General features: G+C 36.9%; 2 protein-coding genes across 3 annotated transcripts in view; one reads left to right on the top strand and one right to left on the bottom strand.

Moving 5' to 3' along the window:
* LRRC40 (leucine rich repeat containing 40) overlaps positions 1–9,153 on the bottom strand; it is a 56,986-nt gene extending 47,833 nt beyond the window's left edge. For both annotated transcript variants that reach the window (XM_082664431.1, XM_082664432.1), the window contains exon 1: positions 8,974–9,153. In XM_082664431.1, coding sequence (XP_082520557.1) covers positions 8,974–9,124 — 151 coding nt within the window. In that variant the 5' untranslated portion in view covers positions 9,125–9,153. The remainder of the gene's footprint in view (positions 1–8,973) is intronic.
* Positions 9,154–9,265: 112 nt separating this feature from the next.
* Positions 9,266–24,198, top strand: part of SRSF11 (serine and arginine rich splicing factor 11) — a 54,545-nt gene continuing 39,612 nt past the window's right edge. The window contains exons 1-3 of the mRNA XM_082654710.1: positions 9,266–9,346; positions 17,341–17,562; positions 22,422–22,643. Of these exons, the coding sequence (XP_082510836.1) occupies positions 22,444–22,643 (200 nt within the window). The 5' untranslated portion in view covers positions 9,266–9,346; positions 17,341–17,562; positions 22,422–22,443. The remainder of the gene's footprint in view (positions 9,347–17,340; positions 17,563–22,421; positions 22,644–24,198) is intronic.

Genomic DNA, 24,198 nt, shown 5'->3' with positions numbered 1-24,198 from the left:
CACAGACACCCCAAAACACACCACCAGACGTGTACCTGCCCACCAGAAAGACACGATCCAGCCTCATCCACCAGAACACAGGCACTAGTCCCCTCCACCAGGAAGCCTACACAACCCACTGAACCAACCTTAGCCACTGGGGACAGACACCAAAAACAATCGGAACTACGAACCTGCAGCCTGCAAAAAGGAGACCCCAAACACAGTAAGATAAGCAAAATGAGAAGACAGAAAAACACACAGCAGATGAAGGAGCAAGATAAAAACCCACCAGACCTAACAAATGAAGAGGAAATAGGCAGTCTATCTGAAAAAGAATTCAGAATAATGATAGTAAAGATGATCCAAAATCTTGGAAATAGAATAGACAAGATGCAAGAAACATTTAACAAGGACCTAGAAGAACTAAAGATGAAACAAGCAACGATGAACAACACAATAAATGAAATTAAAAATACTCTAGAAGGGTTCAATAGCAGAATAGCTGAGGCAGAAGAACGGATAAGTGACCTGGAAGATAGAATAGTGGAAATAACTACTGCAGGTCAGAATAAAGAAAAAAGAATGACAAGAACTGAGGACAGTCTCAGAGACCTCTGGGACAACATTAAATGCACCAACATTCAAATTATAGGGCTTGCAGAAGAAGAAGAGAAAAAGAAAGGGACTGAAAAAATATTTGAAGAGATTATAGTTGAAAACTTCTCTAACATGGGAAAGGAAATAGTTAATCAAGTCCAGGAAGCACAGAGAGTCCCATACAGGATAAATCCAAGGAGAAATACACCAAGACACATATTAATCAAACTGTCAAATATTAAATACAAAGAAAACATATTAAAAGCAGCAAGTGAAAACCAACAAATAACACACAAGGGAATCCCCATAAGGTTAACAGCTGATCTTTCAGCAGAAACTCTGCAAGCCAGAAGGGACTGGCAGGACATATTTAAAGTGATGAAGCAGAAAAACCTGCCACCAAGATTACTCTACCCAGCAAGGATCTCATTCAGATTTGATGGAGAAATTAAAACCTTTACAGACAAGCAAAAGCTGAGAGAGTTCAGCACCACCAAACCAGCTTTACAACAAATGCTAAAGGAACTTCTCTAGGAAAGAAACACAAGAGAAGGAAAAGACCTACAATAACGAACCCAAAACAATTAAGAAAATGGTAATAGGAACATACATATCGATAATTACCTTAAATGTAAATGGACTAAATACTCCCACCAAAAGACACAGATTGGCTGAATGGATACAAAAACAAGACCCATATATATGCTGTCTACAAGAGACCCACTTGAGACCTAGAGACACATACAGACTGAAAGTAAGGGGACGGAAAAAGATATTCCATGCAAATGGAAATCAAAAGAAAGCTGGAGTAGCAATTCTCATATCAGACAAAATACACTTTAAAATAAAGACTATTAGAAGAGACAAAGAAGGACACTACATAATGATCAAGGGATTGATCCAAGAAGAAGATATAACAATTGTAAACACTTATGCACCCAACATAGGAGCACCTCAATACATAAGGGAAATACTAACAGCCATAAAAGGGGAAATCGACAGTAACATGTTCATAGTAGGGGACTTAAACACCCCACTTGCACCCATGGACAGATCATCCAAAATGAAAATAAATAAGGAAACACAAGCTTTAAATGATACATTAAACAAGATGGACTTAATTGATATTTATAGGACATTCCATCCAAAAACAACAGAATACACATTTTTCTCAAGTGCTCATGGAACATTCTCCAAGATAGATCATATCTTGGGTCACAAACCAAGCCTTGGTAAATTTAAGAAAATTGAAATTGTATCAAGTATGTTTTCCGACCACAACGCTATGAGACTAGTATCAATTAAGGAAAAGATCCGTAAAAAGTACAAACACATGGAGGCTAAACAATACACTACTTAATAACAAAGTGATCACTGAAGAAATCAAAGAGGAAATTAAAAAATACCTAGAAACAAATGACAATGGAGACATGATGACCCAAAATGTATGAGACGCAGCAAAAGCAGTTCTACGAGGGAAGTTTATACCAATACAATCCTACCTTAAGAAACAGGAAACATCTCGAATAAACAACCTAACCTTGCACCTAAAGCAATTACAGAAAGAAGAACAACAAAAACCCAAAGTTAGCAGAAGGAAAGAAATCATAAAAATCAGATCAGAAATAAATGAAAAAGAAATGAAGGAAATGATAGCAATAATCAGTAAAACTAAAACCCGGTTCTTTGATAAGATAAACAAAATTGATAAACCATTAGCCACACTCATCAAGAAAAAAGGGAGAAGTCTCAAATAAAAAGAATTAGAAATGAAAAAGGAGAAGTAACAACTGACACTGCAAAAATACAAAAGATCATGAGAGACTACTACAAGCAACTCTATGCCATAAAATGGACAACCTAGAAGAAATGGACAAATGCTTAGAAATGCACAACCTGCCAAGACTGAATCAGAAAGAAACAGAAAATATGAACAGACCATTCACAAGCACTGAAATTGAAACTGTGATTAAAAATCTTCCAACAAACAAAAGCCCAGGACCAGATGGCTTCACAGGCAAATTCTACCAAACATTTAGAAAGAGCTAACACCTAACCTTCTCAAACTCTTCCAAAACAGAGCAGAGGGAGGAACACTCCCAAACTCATTCTACGAGGCCACCATCACCCTGATACCAAAACCAGACAAAGATGTCACAAAGAAAGAAAACTACAGGCCAATATCACTGATGAACATAGATGCAAAAATCTTCAACAAAATACTAGCAAACAGAATCCAACAGCACAATAAAAGGATCATACACCATGATCAAGTGGGGTTTATTCCAGGAATGCAAGGATTCTTCAATATACACAAATCAATCAACGTGATACACCATATTAACAAATTGAAGGAGAAAAACCATATGATCATCTCAATAGATGCAGAGAAAGCTTTCGACAAAATTCAACACCCTTTTATGATAAAAACCCTGCAGAAAGTAGGCATAGAGGGAACTCTCCTCAACATAATAAAGGTCATATATGACAAACCCACAGCCAACATCGTCCTCAATGGTGAAAAACTGAAACCATTTCCACTAAGATCAGGAACAAGACAAGGTTGCCCACTCTCACCACTTTTATTCAACATAGTTTTGGAAATTTTAGCCACAGCAATCAGAGAAGGAAAGGAAATAAAAGGAATCCAAATCGGAAAAGTAGAAGTAAAGCTGTCACTGTTTGCAGATGACATGATACTATACATAGAGAATCCTAAAGATGCTACCAGTAAACTAAGAGAGCTAACCAATGAATTTGGTAAAGTAGCAGGATACAAAATTAATGCACAGAAATCTCCGGCATTCCTATACACTAATGAGGAAAAATCTGAAAGTGAAATCAAGAAAACACTCTCATTTACCATTGCAACAAAAAGAATAAAATATCTAGGAATAAACCTACCTAAGGAGACAAAAGACCTGTATGCAGAACATTATAAGACACTGATGAAGGAAATTAAAGATGATACGAACAGATGGAAAGATATACCATGTTCTTGGATTGGAAGAATCAACATTGTGAAAATGACTCTACTATCCGAAGCAATCTACAGATTCAATGCGCTCCCTTATCAAACTACCACTGGCATTTTTCACAGAACTAGAACAAAAAATTTCACAATTTGTATGGAAACACAAAAGACCCCGAATAGCCAAAGCAATCTTGAGAACGAAAAACAGAGATGGAGGAATCAGGCTCCCTGACTTCAGACTATACTACAAAGCTACAGTAATCAAGACACTATGGTACTGGCATAAAACCAGAATGATAGATCAATGGAACAGGACAGAAAGCCCAGAGATAAACCCAGGCACATATGGTCACCTTATCTTTGATAAAGGAGGAAGGAATGTACAGTGGAGAAAGGACAGCCTCTTCAATAAGTGATGCTGGGAAAACTGGACAGATACATGTAAAAGAATGAGATTAGATCATTCCCTAACACCATACACAAAAATAAGATCAAAATGGATTAAAGACCTAAATGTAAGGCCAGAAACTATCAAACTCTTAGAGGAAAACAAAGGGAGAACACTCTATGACATAAATCACAGCAAGATCCTTTTTGACCCACCTCCTAGAGAAATGGAAATAAAAACAAAAATAAACAAATGGGACCTAATGAAACTTCAAAGCTTTTGCACAGCAAAGGAAACCATAAACAAGACAAAAAGACAACCCTCAGAATGGGAGAAAATATTTGCAAATGAAGCAACTGACAAAGGATTAATCTCCAAAATTTATAAGCAGCACATGCAGCTCAATAACCAAAAAACAAACAACCCAATCCAAAAATGGGCAGAAGACCTAAACAGACATTTCTCCAAAGAATATATACAGATTGCCAACAAACACATGAAAGAATGCTCAACATCATTAATCATTAGAGAAATGCAAATCAAAACTACAATGAGATATCATCTCCCACCGGTCAGAATGGCCATCATCAAAAAATCTAGAAACAATAAATGCTGGAGAGGGTGTGGAGAAAAGGGAACACTCTTGCACTGCTGGTGGGAATGTGAATTGGTACAGCCACTATGGAGAACAGTATTGAGGTTCCTTAAAAAACTACAAATAGAACTACCATATGACCCAGCAATCCCACTACTGGGCATATACCCTTAGAAAACCATAATTCAAAAAGAGTCATGTACCAAAATGTTCATTGCAGCTCTATTTACAATAGCCCGGAGATGGAAACAACCTAAGTGTCCATCATTGGATGAATGGATAAAGAAGATGTGGCACATATATACAATCGAATATTACTCAGCCATAAAAAGAAACGAAATTGAGCTATTTGTAATGAGGTGGATGGACCTACAGTCTGTCATACAGAGTGAAGTAAGTCAGAAAGAGAAAGACAAATACCGTATATTAACACATATATATGGAATTTAAGAAAAAAAAATGTCACGAAGAACCTAGGGGTAAGACAGGAATAAAGACACAGACCTAGTAGAGAATGGACTTGAGGATATGGGGAGGGGGAAGGGTAAGCTGTGACAAAGCGAGAGAGTGGCATGGACATATATACACTACCAAATGTAAGGTAGATAGCTAGTGGGAAGCAGCCGCATAGCACAGGGAGATCAGCTCGGTGCTTTGTGACCACCTAGAGGGGTGGGATAGTGAGGGTGGGAGGGAGGGAGACGCAAGAGGGAAGGGATATCGGAACATATGTATATGTATAACTGATTCACTTTGTTATAAAGCAGAAACTAATACACCATTGTAAAGCAATTATACTCCAATAAAGATGTAAAAAAATGTAGGAAATAAAGCATTATAGAAATCATTCACTGTATATAGCTGTTAGGTAGTTAGTAAAAAATATATATTGTTCTTTCTGAAAATTGGAATGTTTTTGTTATTCGTTAGCTTTAAATTTTTTGTTAGCTTTAAATTTTTAAAAAATGTATGATGATTTCTTTCAAAATAAAAATCCACATTTGCTCTTAAGAAAAAAGAATCAACAGAATTTTAACTGCTTTTTGTTATATACAGCAAAATTAAAGTCTAGGTTCTATTTTTCCAATTTAGAAACAATGGACATGACTGCACTTTACAAATACATTTATATAATCATATAAATATAAAGGACGAAAGAAAGACCTGGAGTATACAATCCGCCCTCTGTATCCTTGGGTTCTGCATGTGCATATTCAACCAACAGCAGACCAAAAATATTCAAGGAAAAAAAAATCCAGAAAGCTCCAAAAATCAAAACAAAGGCACTCCTAGGTTTTTACCCAAATGAATTGAAAATTTATGTCCACGCAAAAACCTGAACACAAACAGCAGCTTCATTCATAATTGCCAAAAACTGGAAGCAACCAAAATGTCCTTCGAAAGGTGAATGGATAAATAAAATGGTACATCTGTACCATAGAATATCATTCAGTGTTAAATGAAATGAGCTATCAAGCCATGGAAAGACATGGAGGAACCCTAAATGCACATTACTTAGTGAAAAAGGGCAGTCTGAAAAAGCTACATACTGTATGATTCCAATTATATGACGCGTTGGAAAAGGCAAAACCATAGAAAGAGTAAAAAGATGAGGGGCTGGTACTTCCCTGGTGGCGCAGTGGTTAAGAATCCGCCTGCCAATGCAGGGGATACGGGTTCGAGCCCTGCCCAGGAAGAGCCCACATGCCGCGGAGCAACTAAGCCCATGCACCACAACTACTGAGCCTCAGCTATAGAGCCTGCGAGCCACAACTACTGAAGCCCACGCACCTAGAGCCTATGCTCTACAACAAGAGAAGCCACCGCGATCAGAAGCCCTCACATCACAACGAAGAGTATCCCCCGCTCTCCACAACTAGAGAAAGCCCGCGTGCAGCATCGAAGACCCAACACACTCAAAAATAAATAAATAAATAAATTTATTAAAAAAAAAAGAAAGATGAGTGGCTGCCAGGGCTTCTGGAGAAGCAGGGTAAGGAATAAACAGGTAGGGCTCAGGTGATTTTTAGGGCAGTGAAAATATTCTATATGATACTGGAATGGTAGATACATGACATCATGCATTTGTCAAAACTCATAGAACTGTATAAGACTAAGAGTGAACAGTATGTAAATAATGGACTTTAATAATGATATATCAATATTGGCTGACCAATTGTGACAAATGTACTACATAATGCAAGATGCTAATAATAGGGGAAACTATGAGCTGGGGAGAGAGGGTATACGAGAACTCTCTGTACTGTCTGTTCAACTTTCTGGAATCCTAAAACTGTTCTAAAAAAACCTTAAAGTATGGTTGTTCGGGTGAAAAACGATTTGCTATTGTCGTTGTTGTTAAAGTATAGGATTCCGAAAAGAGACAGGAGGCTTTATTGTAGACGCTTAGGGGCAAGATTTCAAAAGACTTTTTTTGTTTGTTGTACTAAGAACTTTATGCTGAATCTTGTGGGCTACTGGGAGTCATTAAATGTGAATGACATAGTAAGATCTTTGTTTTGGAAAGATAATTCTTGGTAATGGCACTGATTTAGAGGGTGAGATTTAAAACAAGAAATTCAGGAAACCATTTAGGAGGCTATTGCAATAATAATAGCAATGGCCAATTTTTACCATGTACTTTTTATGTACCAGGCCTTTTATGGGTATTATCTCATTTAAACCTTAGTAGGTCCTATTCCTACTATCACATTATAAATGAGAAAATAAAACACCAGGAGATTAAGCATCTCAAAGTTACATGAGCAAAGATATGGAAATAAGAAGCATGGCCCCATACTGGACTACAAATAGTTCAGAATTACCGCAGTTTGGATATCAAAGGCTGAAAGACAAGAGAGGAAGTTGAAGGCTACAACTAGATAAAGAAAAACCTTTTATATTATGATAACAAGAATTCCTTTTTTATATATAAGCTATAGATACCATGTGCCTCTCCCATTTACATCTTTTGTCTCCTATGAAATATTGTACCTTCAACATAATTTGCTGAGTACCTAGTATGTGCCAGATATTATGTTAGGCTCTGTTTATACAATAATGACCTAAACAGCCCTGATCCATGTCATCATGAAGCTAGGAGTCAAAATTCATTTGCTCCCTGAAACTTTAATAGACTAAACCATCTGGATCCAATCAATAAGTACATTCCAGCACACACTTAGTATTTGGGAGTACTCATTCATTTACTTATTCCTTCCACAAATGTTTAATAAGAATCTACTATGTACTAAGCACTATTTTGAGTGTTAGGGACACAACAATTAATAAAACAAAGCTTCTTGACCACATACAACTAATACTCTAGCAGAGGATAGAAGACAATAAACAAATATATAATATAAATTCTGATAGTAATAAATGCTATTAAAAAACAGAGAATACACGTTAGCAATGGTATTTAGATAGGGTAGTTAGGAAGGGCCTATCTGAGCAGAGTCCTACAGGAAGCAGAGTGAACCCTAGTCAGGTATCATGTAGAAAGTTCCAGGCTTTGGAAAAAGCAAGTGTATATGCACATCTGTAGTTTTAGAATACTAATGTCCCCATTGATTAAAAGCTTTTCTAGGTAGAGCAGAGATTTTGTCATATACCCTTTCATTCATTCAGCAAGTATTTGCTTGCATGGTCAACTCTATACATGGCACAATAAAAAAAGCAATCATTACAAGGAAAAGGAAGCTTTTAATCCCAGGTAGCCTTAAACCTAAATATAAGTAGAGGAAAACAGGAGGAATGCCATAATCTCTCTCTCCCCACTTCCCACTCCCTCCCGTATACAACAGAAAATCAGAAGAGCATCTGGCTATTATTCGTTCATGGTGTCCAGATTTGTGCTTTTTATCTTTACCAGATTTTCAGGATGGCCCCAAATTCACTCAGTATGGCATCCATCTTGATCTTCAATTTAGGATAATGTTCATTATTCCTTGTATTTCCTCCTGTCCAGTTGCACACAGAAAATGGTCTTGATAGAGAACAGTGACATTCACTCTTAGTTCACAAAGGAGCAGATAAAATACAGAATTTTAGCGCTGATAACTGCCCTAAGTGATTAAATTAAGAGGAGGAACAGAGGGCCAAAGAAACAAAGCATGTGCCCATCACTTGATAGCTAATTTAGTCAAACATTATGTTGTTATTCCATAGAATGCAGGAATCCCAGAAAGCAACCCGTTTAAATTTTGACCGTATTCCCAGCACATTCCCTGCACCAGACACTCCTGGAGCGAAAGGAGGAACCGAACGAGCTGACCGAACCAGTGGAAATGTTATGAGTGCCTGAATTCGAGCACCGGGATCCTGGCTAGGAGCCTGGGCAAAAGGCGGCCAAACCCAGGCCAGAGGAAAGGGAGGCTACGTGGGGCAAGTGCTTTCTGCGAGGTCGCACAATCGGGTCGTACCTCTGGATCTTACCTTCACTGAGGTTGCGGCCCGACAGGTTTAACTGCCCGCTCTTCCTCGCCGCCTTTAATAGCCCCTGGGGTACGGAGGCACCGCGGTCTCTCCTCTCAGCTCGGAACCCCGCTCGGGGATCCCGCCCAGCTACTCCCTTCAGCCGCGACATGTTCGAACCCGGGTGTTCAGAAGCAGAGCCCCACCAGTGACGCTTAAAGGTGGCGCCGCGGAGCCGCCCAGCCCCTGTCGGGAGCGCGCGCTCCGTGCGCTGGGCCTTCGCTTTCGGCGGCGCGGCTCGGCTGTCGTCACTGCCAGCGTCTGGGGCAGGAGGACCGAGGGGCCCTTCCCGTTGCCGGTGCTGGCCTTGTGTCTTGGAAATTACTTCGCTCAAGTAAGTGCGTTTAACGGGCTGAAGAGCGGGTTTGAATTTATTGTGGGCACTATTACTGAGACTCCAACCTACTCTTCTGTGCTCCCGCGGCGGCGAGGGTGTCAAGAAAGGATAACCTTCTCTGCTCCCCTCGCCTGGCCGGAACGTGGGCCTTGACTAAAACTTGAGACCTGGGCGCGGTCTGCAGCCTCTCTGGACCCCTGCCTGTTTGTCGCTTTTGGTGCTGGCGCCAGACCTCCATTCCGCGTAGGAAGTAAAACCAATTTCTGTTCTTTGGGTCTATACTCCGACTCCTAGCCTTAGTGCACCTCGATTGTTGTTGTATGGAATTCGTAGCCCAACATAGGAGGTAGTGTGAAATGGAAGGGTTGGCAACAGAGAAGGAAACACAAAAAAAGAAAAAAAAAAAGCTTCATAATGAACGTTCTCTCTACCGGACGGTTTAGGGAAGCCAAGTGGAAGCGCAAGCTTGAGTGTAGCGAGAAAAGCTTAGATTTCGGAGCCCGAGAGCTACGAGTTCGAATCCCAGGTCCTTCTGTAGCTTACAAACTGTGTAACTTTAGACAGTTTACTTGACAGCTTTTAAAGCTCACTCCTTTTTCATTAATGTAGGGTTAATCATTTCCTATCTCATTCGGGTTTTTTGAAATAATTAAGCAAAGATGAAGTTTTAAATATTGAGAGCTTGGTGAGGAAACGGATTCCATCCAGTTCAGAATGGAAAATGAAAATTTTGTGCAGTAAGTCGTATATCTTGGACAGTTAGTTTCTGCCTGAAATATACAGCTTTAGTGAGTCATTCAATAAGTAATTAATAACTCATCCTCTTTAGTATTGTCCTGGGTGCTAGACTTTTGTTTTGCCTAAAGTAATTTTGTTTTAAAAAGCCTTCCCCTGGAGATATCCTTTTAACTCCCCATCAGCTCGGCTGGGGATCATTAGGATAATTAAAAGGTAATATGACGGCCAGCTAACAAATTCTGCAGCGCACACGGTTTTGCCTGAGTCCATGTTCTTGCCAGCCGTAAAATTAGGTTTCTAAACCCTGACCCCCTCGATTATTTTTCTTCTTAATTCTGTGGAGTCCTTTGCATTGAAAGTGAACAGCAGAAAACTACCAGTAATTACACTATCAAACAGAGTGGGTTTTAAAGCAAGGAACATAGCAGTTTTTGCAAGGTCGCTAATAAACACCCCTGACCCAAGTTTGTCTTGACAATAATCATTATAGTTACCTTATTGGGCCCTAAGTATCAGGCTCAGTGCTGATAATACCTCTTTTACTATCTCTTATTTAGCACAAGGATCAATTTTACAGGTGAAGAAATTAAGGCTAAAAAGGATTAAGAAACTTGCCAAAAGTCGTAAGTTTCTATAAGTGGTATGACCAGGCCTTTGAACCTAGATGGATCTCTCTCTCTAAAACCTTTCTTATTAATCATTATGATTTCCCTAGTGGCTTTTATTTCACCATTTTCAACATTTGTCTTCGAACCATTTTTAGGGAGACTTCAATTATGTTTTAGGAGGTAATTATTTACTAGAGAAAACCCTTTTTCTCTTTTGTAGGATGTAGCAGCCTACCTTTGGAGGATTATTTACTCAAGTGTAAAATTTTACAGTAGCCACCTCTCCCCCTACAATAGATTCTTCTTTAGTTCAATTTTTTTTTAATTATAAGGAAGATACAGTTTTTTGATTTATTGTGCTTCTACTTGAAGTTAAATATTTCATTATTGACATTTAATTATAGTATTATGTTGAAACATTGTTGCATTTTGTATAAGAGAAGCATGTCCTGATTAATGGCAGAGTAATTCTGAAAAATCCAAGTGACTGCACTCTTGTGGTAAACTTCAATAGATAACAAACTGACATGTATAAAAATTTTACAAGTATATATCTGTATTACACTGTGTATTGTACCTCTGTAGCAAGTGCAGATTGAACAAGTGAGGGTGAAAATTATTACCTCATGCAATCAGGAAAATCATGTTTCATCTCAAACTCATGCAAACTGAAAGCTTATCAACTTAATTGAGCTTCTTTATGAGAAAGTGTAATTATATATAGTTATATTCGTGGGAATTAACACTGTATATTCATTGTATTACTTTCGAAAGAATGCATTAAAACAAAAGATCCGAACCTTTTTCAACATGAGCATTGAAGCTGAAGTATTTGTTTCTTTTAAAAAAAAGATGGATTATTAAAATAATATGAAACGGATATCTCCTGTGTAGGGGCTGGAGACTACTGCATAGCTGCCATTTGTAACAGAATTTGCCTAGCTACTGTTTATTATATTCATTTTATTAAAGTATGGAAGGTTTCACTCTTCTAGATTTGCTAAATGAAAACAGAAAGTGAAGAAACCAAAAATACATTGACCCTAAGAATTGTATCGGCCAAAGAATGCTGTTCTGTTTCATAACGGAAAGTATGACTTATCAAAGTAAGATAGAGCAGCTTATCACTACCATTAAAATTTAATAAGACATTTTAAAACATGGCTGTGTTATTATGAACATTGCTACATGTTAAATATTTTCAAAATTGAAAGCTACAATTGGTAAGATGAATTTATTGAGGCAAATTGAGAAATTGTGGCAAAGGAAAATGGTATTAATTTGTGCAAATTTTTGAGCACAATTTTTTTTAATGTCATCAGGAGCAAAGTGAATTTGATTGCAGACATCTCTAGGAAGTTTTCTTTTTCTGTAAAATAGGAGATTTAGATTTAGCCTATACTGAATCAGTATAATGTTCACCTTTCAGAACATTGCCTTATCTGTGAGAACTGCTGTTTTATGCTAACGTTATTTATTGAGAGAACATTCTACTTTTTAACACTGTCATTATTGACTGGAGCTGTTGGACCTAACATATATTGCTTATTAAGTATTCTTTGAGTTGAATTTTTTACATTCTTATATGCTTATTATTCAAAGTTTTCTTTCTGTGTTTGTCTTTACTCTATAAATAAGTTGGTTTGAATTATCAAAATTGAGAGCAAAATTATATTGCACATGGACTCGTCGTGTTTTAAATATTCAACTTTAATGGTGCTTGTTACACATCATTAGTTTCCTTTGAAAATTGCATTTTGCCCATTTGATTTCCGTTTAGGGTTATAACTGCCAACTTAAAAGTAGTCAGTAGAAAACATGCTGTTTCCTTGAAGGTAGTACATATTTTGCCTATTTATTCATAGTTTCAAATGTGGCTTTGAATTGTATTTTGTTGTCATTGGAACTTTGTGTGATAATTTTTTCTGGAGACGGTGCATTTTATTTTAGATTATTCATTTGTACATCCTTTGTATGTTCCCTGTGCTTCCCTTTCTTACTTTTGAATTAGGAAGCAGTGAGCTTGCTCTAGGAGGTTTAATATTTGATATAAATGTTGTCTTCTGTTTCTCTCTACTTTCAGTGTAAAAGGATTACAGTCCACTAGCTTTAGGAAAATATTTTTACTTTCCTCTTACAAAAAGCCTTTTACATTGCTAATGTTTTTCACATGAAGTGGAAGAAGTAGTTTTTTTTAAAGTTTTTTTATCTTAATTACTTTCAGTTTTTTTGTTTGTTTATAGTCTGTTAAAAAAAAGCTAAAACACAGGTGGTGGTTATAAAGCAGTCGCTTATGTCACTAAATAAAAAGCACTTATGGTATTATTTCTTTTTCTAAAATCAGCTGAAAATATTTCCCATTATCCCTAGTGATTCTTACTTCTAACATTTAATAGCTGTTTTCTTGATCGTTTTTCCAAGATTAATGTGTTATGTGATTTCAAGTCTTAATTTTAACATCAATTGTATAGGTTTTATGAATTTGTTTAAAGTAGTAAAGTTATACAGAGATAAAATTAGGGCACCAAATCTGAGAATGTACTTCATAATACTATCCTTTCTTTGTGTTAACAGATACAAAACCAGTACCAAATAAATCTGTTTAAAGAAAAATCATTTTAATCAAAATCCACTATTTTAAAATTTGACTTTATATCACCCCTGCCAACATTTTTATTCAAATGGATTTGGCTTGCAACTCCATTTGCTCAATACTTCAAAAAGAGACATTAAATAATTATACATGGTAAAAGTTCTGTATAAGCAAACGTCCCCAACAGTTTTAATGAGACAAGATATGGCCCCTGAGACTTTATTCTTAGTACCAACTGAAGTTGATACGGGGGAAATAGTAATAATTTGATAGTTTGTTGACATTCACAATTGATAGATTTTTATTTAAAAATTTGTTAAATTTGGAGGTGGAGTATTTATACTCGCAATTAAGAAAAATATTAGCTTAACTTTCAAAATACCTTCAAGAGTGTCCACTACTTTTTTTCTACATCATTTTTTTTTTCCATCCTTTAAAATATCACAGTTACATATACTTAGGTGATTTGGGTACTATTATTGGGGGGGTTGAAATACTAGTGAACATTTAAATACTTGGTCTCCACAGTGCAAATCTGTGAACCCAGAGCTTTTGCTCTTCATCTTTGTAGAGATACATGTTTTGCACTCATCACTAAATTTATCTGCCGTTAATAAAGCTTTGATATTTTTCCATTATAGAGCTCCTGACCTTTTTGCTTCTCTTTTGATTCCTCGTTTCCTAAAAAGTTACCTTTCCACTATCTCTTCCTTCCTTCAAAATAATTATTTGATCAGTGTCTCCACGTGCTTTAGACTTCACCATGAGCTAATTGTGGCTTGAAACTAACTGCAGTTCATAGTTAAAAGTGGCTGAGATGGAAATTGAAGGAAAAAAGCATTGTGGCCTTTCGCTTTAGCGTGTATCAAAAATTCAGATTGTTTTGTGTATTTACTAATATTTTGCTTTTTTTTTTAATCGGTGCTTTGGTTATTTGATAGTCTGTTGCTCCAACCCATGTCACAGTACTTTTTTTTTTTTTTCACAGTACTTTTAAGATTGATCAAGCATATGTGGAGTTGTTTGTCTTTTGAAAATTAGAATAGCAATCTTGCTCTAAAAATATGGAAAAGTAATTGAAGCCTTCCTAGCAAGAGTTTCCATGAAGCATTTGTGTTTTATCAAAAAAGGAATGTTTTGTTTAGCTGTCATCTATCTACACGTGCTATTGGTAAAGTGCTGCTTTAGGAACAAAATGAATATGAAAATCTGAAATCTGTCATCATGTTTCCATTGCAGCAGCCTCTTAAAGGAGAAAGAGCATCTAATAATAGTATACTTCACATGTTTACTACCACTTACGAAGTATTTTCACATTTGACGGTAATGCTCTAAGGTTAGACCAGAAGTATTATTGTTATTATTCACCTGTTGAAGAGAAGAGGAAGTGGAACACAGACTTTCTTGTAATGGTATAAAGCATTTGTTGAGTACCTATGTCTTGGGCACTGTGCTAGGTGTTTCATATCCATAATGTTTCTAATCTTAAAAACTTTAAGTGGTATCATTATCTCCATTTTTCACGTAAGGAAATTGAGGTTCACATTGCCTGTTAACAGTAGTTGAGAACATGCATGGGGAATGGGAATGAGGGACTTCTACTTTTTTACACATATAGTTTTAATATTTTACATTTTGCATTTATTATTTTATAATCTTTTTAAAAAAATATATGCCACCAAAAGCCTATATTAAAATGTGGGATCTTAAGAAACTCCTCTCACTGTATAAATTAACTCTTGATTCATATCTTTCATGTAAATGATGAAGTAGTAATAGTCCAAGATACTAGCCTAAAATAGAGTGATGGTATAAAGTGGAACACAGTTGAGGTAAACATTTTTCAAACTGAAAGTTTTTAAATTGTAGATTAGGGATAATAATAGTAGTTGATATTTATGTTTTCTAAGCATTTGTATTCTCACTTCATCCAGAAAAGAACCCAGTGAGTTGGAAATTATTATTATCCTCATTGTTCAAATGAGGAAATTGAAGCACAAAGTAATGAGCCAAAGATTGCAAATACCTTAATTGTGGCAGAGCCCCTTTGGTTTGACTCTAGGCCTGCATTCTTAATCACTGTAGCACCTTTTAAGTGTTGTGAGGATTAAAGCACATTTTAAAAGCATTCAGTTAATGTAGATCCTCAAATTACTGAGTTGAGTACACTTTCGGTTTTACCAGTTTCATAAGACTCTTTAGAAATAATTTTCCTTCATGATGAGAAAGTTAATTTTATAGCGTAAGGGGAAAAAGAGCTCAAATTGTACAGATGTCTAATTCCTTGATCAGGGAAAACTCTCTAGTATTAAAATGCTTGAAACTATTTACTTAGAATAAAGATACATATAAGTACTGGATTTTTTTTTCACTTTTTTTTTAAGATTATGAAGCAGTCCCTCAAATGGCCTTTTCTCAGTTGAGAGTAAAAAATTCTCATATAACATAGAGGATAGGTAGTGAGTAGTCAGTACCTGGAGCTTTCCCCTCCAAATATTTCTGTTGACCCTATTCAATCCAAACGCCAATAAATCTGTTACAAATAAATTGATTGTGGTTGTATGGACCACAGCTGAGAGTACTGTGCATGTGGCTTTAGGCAATAGTATCCTAATGCTCTAACTCCTTTTCTCTCTATGTTAATCATAAAAACAAACTTTGAAAAATAAAATGAAAAATACAGATTTTTGCCCACAGTTTCAAGGTGTTCACAGACCCTGTGCTGTCAATTTTAAAATGTAGATATAGAATTTCTGCTATTGACAGACAATATAAGTTAACAAAACAAGTATTTGGAAGTAAGTAGACTTTTTCTGTTCTGGTGTGTGTCTGTCCATCATTCTGTCCATTAGCCCCCTAATGCTGACTTATCCTTTAGTCTCTCCCCTTCGTTTTAGATGGAGCAGAAAAGGGAGTGTGGGATTTATAATTATGATTTTGAAGTAGATACTAATCATTATAGAATCATCCAATTAATAGAAATAGAAGAGAAATACAATTACCTAATTTGTAGAAGTAGAAAAACAAAACAGATCTGCAGGTAAGTTTGTTTTTTTTAAGTTATGGTTTGTAAGCAGTGATTTATTTCCCATGTTTTTCTTACTGCTTTCTATAGCTATGGGGGGAAAATGTATAGCCAAATACTTTGAGAGTTTCTCAACCAAACTTCCTTGTAAATCTAACAAATGCATTCCTGCCTTCATTCACCAAGCCTTTGTTGAGTAGATTGTGTAAGGCATTTGTAAAGCTTCTAGCACACAGATGATACTCAGTAAGTAAGTTTTTGTCAAATGCTTACTTTGTTCCAGTAAAATATTGTTGGATATCAGAAACACAGAGATGAATGCATTGCCTTCCCTGTCCTCAAAGAGTATATTTGGTAGAGGGAAAGAGCTGCTTAACAACTAATTTGGTAAAAGACCTGTTGCTTGTGCAGATTTGCAAAATTATGTCAATTTACGGCAGCGGTCCCCAACCTTTTTGGCATCAGGGACCGGTTTCATGGAAGACAATTTTTCCACAGACCAGGGGTTGGGGGGTGGGGGGGGAGGGGTGGTTTCGGGATGATTCAAGCACACTACATTTATTGTGCACTTTATTATTATTACATTGTAATATATAAGGAAATAATTATACAACTCACCATAATGCAGAATCAGGACCCCTGAGCTCAGGACCCCTGAGCTTGTTTTCCTGCAACTAGGTGGTCCCATCTGGGAGTAGTGGGAGACAGTGACACCTGAAGTGTGTTGCTTATGTCCAGTCTACTCTGTAAGATGCAGCTTAATTGTCACTTGCCACTGACTGATAGGGTTTTGATATGAGTATGCAAGCAATTGACTTATTATGGTCTCTGTGCAGTCAAACCTCTCTGCTAATGATAATCTGTATTTGCAGCCACTCCCCAGTGCTAGCATCACTGCCTCAGCTCCACCTCAGATCATCAGGCATTAGATTCTCATAAGGAACATGCAACCTAGATCCTTCGCATGCGCAGTTCACAGTAGGGTTTGCACTCCTATGAGAATCTAATGCCGTTGCTGATCTGACAGGAGACGGGGCTCAGGTGGTGATGCGAACAACAAACAACGGGGAGCGGCTGTAAATACAGATGAAGCTTCGCTCCCTTGCCTGCTGCTCACCTCCTGCTGTGCGACCTGGTTCCTAAGAGGCCATGAACCCGTAGCCGTGTGTCCAGGGGATTGGGAACCCCTGATGTAGAGGACTCTGCAATCTTTTCCAGTAGTGTGAACAAAGGTGGCTAACAGTAACAGGTAAGTTGACTTACCCAACTGGGAACATGGTGTCCAGTGGGTAGAGTTATTGTACATACCTGTGGCTATTCTATCTTTTAATTAAAGAATTTCCATTTAAATACATGAGGTCTTTTTCTTTTCCTTAGAAATATCTTTATTGCAATTGTTCTTTTTCCCAGTTTTACTGAGATATAATTGACATACAGCACTGTATAAGTTTTAAGTGTACAGCATCACAATTTTAATTACCTATATCTTGAAATGATTACAACAAAATTAGTTAATATCCATCATCACATATAGATAGAAAATAAAAGAAAAAGAAAAAAAACCTTTTTCCTTGTGATGAGAATGCTTAGAATTTATTCTCTCAGAAACTTTCATATATATCATCCAGCATTGTTAAGTATACTTATGTCATACATTATATCACAAGTACTTATTTATCTTATAACTGGAAGTTTGTACCACTTGAACACCTTCTTCTCATTCTCCCTCCCTTCACCCCCACCTCTGATAACCACATATCTGATCTCTTTTTCTGTGAGTTTAGTTTTGTTTCTTTGTTTTTTAGATATAACTTCTTTATTCATCCATCGATGGACACTTTCCATGTCTTGGCTATTGTATATAATGCTGCTATGAACATGGGGACACAGACATCTCAACATGGTGTTTCTGTTTCCATAGTGGCTGCACCAATTTACATTCCTACCAGTAGTGCCCAAGGGTTCCCTTTTCTCCACGTCCTCCTCAACTTTTGTTATCTCTTGCCTTTTTAATGCTAGTCATTCAAACAGATGTGAGGTGTTTTGGAGTTCCCTGTATATTTTAGTTATTAACCCCTTATCAGATATATGGTTTGTACATATTTTCTCCTATTCCATAGGTTGTCTTTTCATTTTGTTGATGGTTTTCTTTGTTGTACAGAAGCTTTTTAGTTTGATGTAGTCCCACTTGTTTATTTTTAATTTTGTTGCTTATGCTTTCAACTTTCAAAATATCGTTCCCAAGTCCTACATCAGGGAACGTTTTTCCTATGTTTTCTTCTAGGAGTTTTATTGTTTCAGGTGTTACATTTAAGTCTTTAGTCCATTTCAAATTAATTTTTGTGAGTGGTATAAGATAGGGGTGTAGTTTCATTCTTTTATACATGAGATCTTTTAGAACCTTGATACTGGAAAGAACTAAAGCTTGTTCATTATAACTGATAGGATTGGTACTGTTTTGAGGATTTGCATAAAGTAGTATTCTCTAATATTCTTTGAGAGACTTTCTTTCCAATATCAAGCACCTCTTTAAATTTTTCTTAGAAGTGTGGTGGTAGTAGCAGTTCCCCACCTGTGAGCAATAGGGCACTACTATCGGGAATCTTATTTTTCATATTTCAAAAGCCTATCAGAAATTATGCACTATAATATGCATGTATAGGCCAAACATGACTAATAGGCCATAATATGACTAAAGAGGCCAAAATGACAGGTTACTTTTTGCTTTGGAAATAGCATCAACCATTAGTGAGATTGGTAATAATTTTCATTCAAATATAACTGGAAGCCTTCCCAAACCCACTCCCAAAAATAAGCAGGTGGCTCTTCCCTGTGCATGCTTCTTTCACTTCACTTTCCACATGATACAGGATTTTCTTATAAGTCTCTCTCTGAAATATAAACTGTAAAGCTTTTAATCAACAAAGAAAATGGTCTTCCTACTTTCCTTGAAAGCTTCAAACTTATTCTCACCCTGAGTACCTTTCTAATTGGCTATTTCCTCTGCTTGGATTGCTTTGCTTCCTCCTTTTAATAAAGTTTCAGCTCAGATAACACCTTCTCCCCCATTTCCTATCCTGGTTTATTTTCATCACAGCACATTACTCCCTTACGTCTTTGTTTTTGTATTGAGAGTTTGCCATACCGAACCTGGCGTTTCATGAGATCAGAACATTGCCTATCTTTTTTCTCTGCTGTATTTCTAGGGGCTAGGAAAATCCTGAAACATAGCAGGGGCATAATAATATTTGAAGGAATTTGTGAGGCTTTTTTTTTTTTTAACATTTTCATGATACTGGGGTTAAAGTAAATAAGACAGGCGTGATACTTGTGTCCAGGTTCTGTACTTTTTATAGTCTTGTTCAATTGGGAGCCTAAATAAACCTAAAGTGATTTAATACTAGTATAGATTGGATACATTTATTTGCTTTCATATATTAGTTATTTGCCTTTAGCTATTTCATTTCTATGGGAAACAGACAATAATAACACAAGGTAGGTACCTAGTTATTTAATCTATTTATTAGACCTAAAAGGATCTTCAAAATTATGATTCAGCTCCTCACTCAGCTTTTGACTGAAGTAGGTTCTTAGAAGTGAAGTGAAATTTCCTCAAATCACACTTAATTAATAACAAGGTAGTATTTTATTTTAAGCCAGTCTTCTGGCTGTAAGTCCAGTATTTTTTTTTAGCTGCTAGATGATTTGAAAGTAAAATATTCAGAAATCCTCCTTATTAGAACGATTTTTTTTTGCCACTGTTTCTCCATATGGAAGCACCATCTATTTGTGTGTTCAGTAAGTTTTTATGTATAACCTGGTTTCTGAGGACTTAAAAGATTTATCTTATCACAGAACTATGTTTTTCTTTGGCTTGAATTTGTAATTTTAATTATGTAATATGTCAAACATACAGAAAAGTGTGGAATAATAGAAAAGATTTCTGTGTATCCACCACAGAGAATAAAAAGATGTTAACATTAAAAAAAAAAAAGACAGGCATGAACCCTGCCCCTGTATTATTTGCCCTTTTGTCATAGAACATCATAGCCACTTCTAATAAGAGTTAAACGTATCAAGTGACAAAACTGAAACAATTTAGTAAGATGTTTGATGCCATTTATTCAAAGGAAAACAATCCATGGATTGGGAGAGTACAGTGCCTGGCAAGCATGGAGCACTCTTCACAAGGGATTTTGGGCAATAGGGAGTTTTATAAAGAATTAGAAGAAGCATTGGCCAAGAGGTGGAGAATTTCTTCATAAGGCTAGCAGGTCCTATATTCTAGGGCACGGTAATCTAGCTAAAACTGAGTTGGAAGATTGCGATTTGCTGTTAGGTTTCCTTGACAGGTGTTTCCTGTAAGTGCTGGCTGACTTAGGTTTAGATTTGTTACGTGGGCTGGGCTACTGTGGAGGCCTTCATTTTGTGGGTACTGATATACTAATTAACTTTATCAAACTGTTAAGAATCTGTATTTGACAGTGACATATGTCTGATTCAAAATAAGAAAATTAATTATCTGGCATCTTTTATATTCACAGGTACACATTTATGAATGACATGCAGTTAATTGTAATTTGTAATTTTGCTAGGTGTATATTCAACCTACCCATCCCTTTGTATGAGAACTAGCAGAAATGACGTAACTAGTAAGAAAACCTAGCCAATTGGCTCTCAGTAACTTTAGTTTCTAATCTCTAACAAATTACACTCTCAGTTGCATTATTCCATAGAAGTATTTACTAAAGAAAATATTGTATACGTCCTCAGATTTTGGCCTCCAGAAATATTTAGGATCAAGTAAATTTTTTAACAGTTGTCTTAGAATAAATGACAGTCATTAAGACATATTTGTGCATGTGTTCAGCACATTTATTGGGCATTGACTATGTGACAGACATTGTGCTAGGTCCTAAACTGACCCAGAAAACTCAGAGCTTTGTGGGGGACATGTCAGTATAACAAATATATGTACCTCTGTTGTTGAGTGGCGAGAAGGAAACCCTAACTCTGCTTGCAGTTGTGTCAGTGAGGCAAGGAAGGCCCTATGGGGGATAGCAGTTAGATAAAATGAGGGAGGTCATTAATAATTTGTGTAAAGGCACTGAAATAAAAGATTTTGTCAGGTTTGGGAACTGCAAGTCATTGGATAACACTGGATGAAAGTGGGAGAATAATTCACATGAGGTTGAAAAATTAGGCAAGGATCTTTTTATGATCAAAAGCTTCAAAATTATTTTAAGCAAGAATATGCATGTAAAGCAGGTTTTTCTGTAGAAATTTTAGATCACATACTTGTACATATTTAGGTACTGTAAAATGTTCTTTAAAATGAATTTGTATCGCTTCTAGGCCTTTTGACTAAGATCAAGTGTAAAAGAGTGAATTTGTGAAATTAGCTTATAAAGCACTAGTGAGTGTAACATTAAAATATATTTTAAGATTTTAGTGGGAAAGCAAATTCGTCACAAATTCAGTGTTACAAAGGTGTGTGTAAAGATTTAGAAAATTTTATAGTGGTAGGGAGGAAAATCTTGATAGCTAGGGTGTAAATTTCATTAGTAACTGGACAGATCTGTAGAAGATACTCTGTACAAAGAAATAAATATCGTGGGCATTTTTAATAAGAATAGTTGCTAAAGTGTGCATGCAGTTTTTTGCCGGGGAGTGGAGGCTTGCTTTAAAAAAAAAAAAGTTAACGCCTTCCACTTTTCTTGTCTTTAAAAAAAAAAAGGGAGCAGAGAGGGATGGAGATGACTCCTTTCACGAGACCGCGGGCCCTCGAGTTTCTCCTGCTGTGAGTGAGGCTTGCTGGGCCGGCACGGGGCGGAGCCGAGGGTGACGCGCCCTTGCGCCGCAAGGCATTGTGGGGAGCTCGGGCCGAGAGTAAGGTGGTTGGAACGAGGTGGGGGAGGCCGTTTGTTTTCTCGTGGTGTCGAGCTCGCGCGGCCTCTTCGTTCCCCGCGGCGACCGGCGGGGCGGAGAAACGGCGGCGACGGCAGCAGCGGCTGCAGCTTCGGACACCGTCCTGTCCCCTCTCCGGCGAACCGGTTCCTCTTCCCCCTCCCTCTCACTGTTTGTTGTGTGTTTGATGTGTTAAAGCAGGAGCGAGTACGCGAGTAGCGCCATGAGCAACACTACCATCGTCCCCAGCACTGCGGGCCCGGGCCCCAGCGGCGGGCCGGGGGGCGGCGGCGGCGGCGGCGGAGGCGGCGGCACCGAGGTAATCCAGGTGACTAATGTCTCCCCGAGCGCTAGCTCTGAGCAGATGCGGACCCTCTTCGGTTTCCTAGGGAAGATCGACGAACTGCGCCTCTTCCCGCCTGAGTGAGTATCGTCCACCATCACGGTTTTTGCTAACTCCTCCTCATCCTGGGCCTAACGCACAGCATTTCCTGCAGGCCCTTGTTCATGCTTCCCTGGGCTGGTCTGCTTTAGTTGAGGTTGGCTATTGCGTTTACTTATGCAAGCAATCTGTGCATTAGGCCTATTAATAATGCAGAGAGGCAGGGCCAGGGTTTTGGGGGATTAGGAGACGCTTCTAATCTTTTTTTTTTTCTTTTTCCTTAAATTGTGCCAGCGTGGTCGTTCTTTGGGCACTTAAATCAAGACAAACTGCCCACTGGATGTATTTTGTATATAGGTTAATTTCTTTATAAAAAACAAATGTTTGAATTCTTTGGAAAGTAACAAAAATATTCATCTCTGTTAATTTGATATTGAACTTTATAGGCTGTTGTTCACTTAATGTTAAATATTGTTCAGTGATTCTGACCCAGTGAACATAATTCAGAGTTAATACTCGTTTGGACAGACAGTTAATTCAGTGAGCCTGAGTAGTTTTTAAAATGAGAGAATGAGTTATAGCTGAAACCTTGGGTTTTCCTTTGTTTAAATAATGTACATATTTATATTTCAGAATTGTTCTTCAGAAGAAATTCTGTAGAATGTTAAACTTTTTAATTTGGGGTATGTGGTTTTTGTTTTTATCCTACTGTCATTTCTTATTTGTATCACAAAAGTATTGAATGAGTGCAGTAATTGTAAAGAAAAAAATTAAGCTATGACAAAATGTGATAAATATTAGAGCAAAAATTTGAAATAATAAAACAGTCCAGTGCTCTTTGGGAAAAGTGAAAATTCAGATTTTACTGTCAGTGGGTACTCAGTACCCGCTGTACCGTAAGAGTTTTATGATGTCACTTAAGTTCTAAACAGGAAATTGGAATCCTCAAGGAAGCCACCGTTGTGGATGTAATAAATCGTTAACCTCTGTACACTTCTCAAATAATTAATGGAAGTTGATCATACTGCGGTATTTAAGTATTACTGTATTTCATCACTTTCTACTTGAAGTATTTTCAGATGATTATTGTTTGCAAGTGTTGTGTTGTCTTTAATTTTGAGGGAATATACATGTGGAGGGAGATTTCAGAGTAATTTACATGAAGTGTAGAAGTCTGGGAACAAACATGTTTTTGTTACAGTTATTTTGAACAGAAATTTGCTTTGACAATGAAGGACAAATAGCTTTCATAATAGAAACTTATAGATGTTTTGCTGTTATCTTCTCACAACATACCCTTTGTTAAATTATTAGTGAAATTAATAAACAGTAAAATGGCAGAAAATAAAAGTGACACATCTGATTATTATCGATGACTTGATTGTAATCATGTTGTTTCTCAAAGTATGTGAGATACTGGATTTATTTATGAAAAAATTATTTCTGGTCCAGCAGGTCATTAAGAACTTCTTTATAGGTGCTGACTGTAAAATGCTTTTATTTCGAAAGTGTTCTTTTTATGATACTTTTATAAAAAGATGACAAAGAAGTGTGGGAAGTTTACTGGATCTTTTACCTAACACATGGTCCATATCT

The sequence above is a fragment of the Grampus griseus genome (assembly GCF_964374135.1).
Source record: "Grampus griseus genome assembly, chromosome: 1".
In the NCBI taxonomy this organism is placed as follows: Eukaryota; Metazoa; Chordata; class Mammalia; order Artiodactyla; family Delphinidae; genus Grampus; species Grampus griseus.
This window is presented reverse-complemented; position numbering and strand designations above follow the sequence as displayed.